At 45.5% G+C, this 3,859-nt stretch overlaps 1 protein-coding gene across 1 annotated transcript; it reads left to right on the top strand.

The window, feature by feature from the left end:
* The first annotated feature begins 2,333 nt into the window (after positions 1–2,333).
* On the top strand, positions 2,334–2,513 carry CTXND1 (cortexin domain containing 1). The gene has a single exon (XM_059482605.1). It carries the CDS (start codon positions 2,334–2,336, stop codon positions 2,511–2,513), a length of 180 nt encoding a protein of 59 aa, XP_059338588.1.
* The last annotated feature ends 1,346 nt before the right edge of the window (positions 2,514–3,859 follow it).

Raw genomic sequence — 3,859 nt, 5'->3', positions numbered from 1 at the left:
AGCAGAGTCTCTGGGGAATATTAGACCCCTGACCAGGCAAGGTGAGCATTACAAGCCTGACCTCACTCCTCAGAGATTTCTTCATGAGCTCCTAAGGATGTGACTGGTAAATACATGAGATCATGAGATGTTTGCTTGGTTTCATTCACTTTGTGTCATCAGCTTCGTTTCATTTCCCTGGCTGTCACAGTAATTTCTGTGCTTTCAGGAAATTAAAAAAAAACTGACATCCTTGTGCTTAAAATAGACTCAAGAGCCCAGCTGATTTGTACTTGCCTTGTGGGATCTAGGAGGTTGTGAGGCTGGAAAACCACCTGAAAAGGAGCTAATTATGAGACAGGGAAGAAACTGTGAGCTTGTAAAATAAAAGGTCTTCAGTTGACCCTGAGGAAGATTGGCAGGGCTCAGGAGATCATGAGTGCCTGGGACACCCAGGGCAGCTGCAGGAGCAGAACTGCAGCCAGATGTGAGGCACCACTGCAGCAGCCCTGCCAGCAGCAGCAGCTCACTGCAAGCACAACCAGGCAAACCTGGCTGTGGAATAAAGCTGGGATTTCCTCGCTGTGTTAATGTAGTAACAGAAAGCAGCTGGGCTGTTTGATACCCCAAATCCTCTCAATATCTTCTTGTTCCCATCTCTCCTCTCCAGTAAAGCAGGGGCTGCTCTTAGGTTGATTATTGTATTTGATGTGAATGACTTTGTTGTTTTGTTTGCTGTAAGAGGCATTCCACATTCCTGATCCTCTACACTGTAATCCCCAGCACTTGTCCCTCCCACCTTGGCCAAACATGGATGTCAGAAGTTTCCCCATCCCTGGGCAGTGACTCAGTTCTGTGTAAGGTCAGCTCCTCTCCTTCAGCACAACTGTGCAAAGCAGTCTGTGTTATCAGCTGGTGAACTGTCCAGAATCAAACTTTCAGAGGGATTCCATCCCTGCTGAAGTAATTTTGGTTTTGGATCAGGAGAGGAGGCCAGAGAGACCTTCAGCTATGCAGACATCTGCAGTGAATAAGATAATTCTTGTTCTAATCACATAATCACCTGTACCTCTCTGGTTGATAAAACATCCACTTAAAAATTATATTGCTCTTAAAAAAAATCTTCTACTGCCTGGAGAACCTTGAGTAGCAGAGATTAAAAGATTATGGAAAATAAGTATGCATAATTTTCACTTTGTTTTGTGCCAGTGAGAGACAGAGAATGTTTGGACAGAGAGGAAAATTGGAATAGAAACAGTCTGCTCTGCCATTTGTCTGATCTTTCACACTAGCAGAGGAATGGAAATATTTTTATGATTAGGAAATGCTGAGACAAGAACAGTGCCTGTGCCTCTTTTAGGAGATGATATTTCAAGCAAATAGTGCTCATTCACTGTTGCCTCTCTTTTTTTTTGTTAACATCTCTTTTTAGTGTCTAATATTTCAGCAAGAAGTATTTGTGGGCCAAATTAAGGTGGAGATGAGGTTTCTTCTTCTTTCAGCTCTCATTCAGCTGAGCTACAACATTTCCACTGGGTTTAATTCCCTGCAAGAATTTAGTAGACCTGTAACAAGTACCTGTGTCTGGTACTGTCAGAACCCAGGACATTGCTCTGACTGCCCTGGAGGACTCAGGACCCTGGCAGGGGGCTCAGAGACCTTGGCACAGAGTCAAAAACACCTGTGCCCTTGATTTTGACCCATAGAAACAATTACCAGCTTTGTGTGAGGAGTTACAAGCCACAAGAGTTTGAATAGAATGATGGTGAATTTATCACAGGGTGAAAAAGTAGAATTTTGGGGTTTTAGAATGGGGGTTCAAGAGGCAAGATGGAGGAATCTGGGCATGTCCTGTCCTTCTCTTTCTTCTTCTCAGCCTGCATTTTCTGCTGTGATGGCAGCACTTTTGGATTGGTTTAGAGTAGAGACGAACTGTCTAACGTAGGTGATAGGTACTGGAAAATTGTCAATAAAGTACACGTAGCTTTTAGTATAAAAAGATAACACTGCCCTGAGGGCGGTCAGTGTGCCACGAACCAATGTGCTGGAGAGATCTCAGCAGGTCAGAGAAAGAATTATAGATAAAAAATAATAAATGTTACTAATTAATATTATAGATAAAAAATAATAAACAAGCTTGAGAACCAAAGCCGAGGAATTCTGTCTTCTTCAGTCTTGGGGCTAGGAAAAAGAGACTTTCCAACACCTCGGCATCACCTCGACACCAGATACCCCACCATGGTACAGCCCCTGATTTTCCCCAGCAGTCCCTCGTGCCTGACACCCTGTTTGTTTTGCAGGAGCTCGATGATGTTAGGAGCAAACTCCAGCTGGGCTGAGGAGCGGCCCCAGCCATGGAGGTGCCCACCCCAGAGCCCGTGTACGTCGACGTGGACAAGGGGCTGACGCTGGCCTGCTTCGTGTTCCTCTGCCTCTTCCTGATTGTCATGATCATCCGCTGTGCCAAGGTCATCATGGACCCCTACAGCGCCATCCCCACGTCCACGTGGGAGGAGCAGCACCTCGATGACTGACGGGGCTCCCGGGCAGAGCCAGGGGTGCTCTGCTCCTTGTGCCACCCACGGCCATCCCCAGATGTGCAGGGCAAAGGCAATGTCTCCAAGAGCACATCGTGTGAAGTTATTTCTGCTCAGCGGGTCAAGGTATCAGCAAGCCATTCTGGCAGCGGAGTTTACTACTATGCAGCAATTCTTATTTTACAGTTGTCTCTTATTTTACATTTTAACTCAAGTAGCACAAGATTCTCCAGATTTTCCCAATATAACTCTTGGTCTAGCACAGTTTGTCCCACCCTCAATATCACCCACAAACCCAGGGTAATGCCATAAAAAAAGCAACAAGAGTATTCTGTCTTTCCTGGAAACTGATTGTTTCAAATATTGATCGCTCCTCAGTCACTATGGGTGCATTTTAGGAAAGGCCCAGGTTTCATACACCAGAGCATCACTAAGTAGAAGTGCTGCAGTACCTCTGGCTAAAGAGAATTATACAAGCAGGTTTATTCTTGCCTCTGATCCTGCACTTGCACTCCCCATCCCTCTGCAGCCATAATTCCAGTGACCAGGATACTGAGGCACTCAGATTTGGGGGTCCTGGGCTGCTGTAGACCCCTCAGCACCACCTTGCTCTGCCCTAGTCATGCAAAAACAGCCATTTCCTCTGTCACGGGCCCTTGGATTAGTCAGGCCACTGATTTTGAGCTTGGTAGGCACCAAAAATCCCTGGAGCAGAGCCTGGACACTGCTGGTGTGAACTACATAAAACCTGCTGTGGTTTTCAAAGAGTGATTTCACATGCAATTTCGCCCTTCTTTTGCGCCAGGTGTACTTCAGTGGGATGAGACAGGACTAGAATGACAAGGACAATGAGCAGAGAGACTTTTCCCCCAGCTTTGTCATTCAGACTCCTCAGCATAACATTTACAGGCACACACAATAATAAGCATTCTACCTCGGAGAAATTCAGCTTCTTCAAAGGAAGATTTTTTTTCCCCACAAATTTGTAAGGTACATTTCCTTCTCTCAACTCATTACAACAGTCATTATGCAAGAAAGCAGGACATGAGAGCTCTAAAAATTTATTTTCTAACTTTGAAGAGTGGGACTGCAGCATTCCAAAGTTCTCAATTCCTCAAATTCTAAGGTTTGATCATGCCTGTCTTTCCTTTCATGACTACATGTTCAACTTATGGGATTGAAGGGAAACAATTCAGAGCAGGTGCTGCCAGCACCATGAGCAAAAAAGGCTTGAAAGCACAAAACTTCAAGAAAGGCATTTCTCCATTTCCCCTCCTCACCCCCAGGTTTGTGCCGTGAGACCCCTCACAGTGGGTGGGAAAGGTGGAAGCAAAGGCTGTGGC

This window comes from Ammospiza nelsoni, chromosome 14 (assembly GCF_027579445.1).
Source record: "Ammospiza nelsoni isolate bAmmNel1 chromosome 14, bAmmNel1.pri, whole genome shotgun sequence".
Taxonomy (NCBI): Eukaryota; Metazoa; Chordata; class Aves; order Passeriformes; family Passerellidae; genus Ammospiza; species Ammospiza nelsoni.
This window is presented reverse-complemented; position numbering and strand designations above follow the sequence as displayed.

Excerpts from the sequence above, each read along its gene's own strand:
- CTXND1 (XM_059482605.1), top strand. The coding sequence starts at position 2,334 with ATGGAGGTGCCCACCCCAGAGCCCGTGTACGTCGACGTGGACAAGGGG.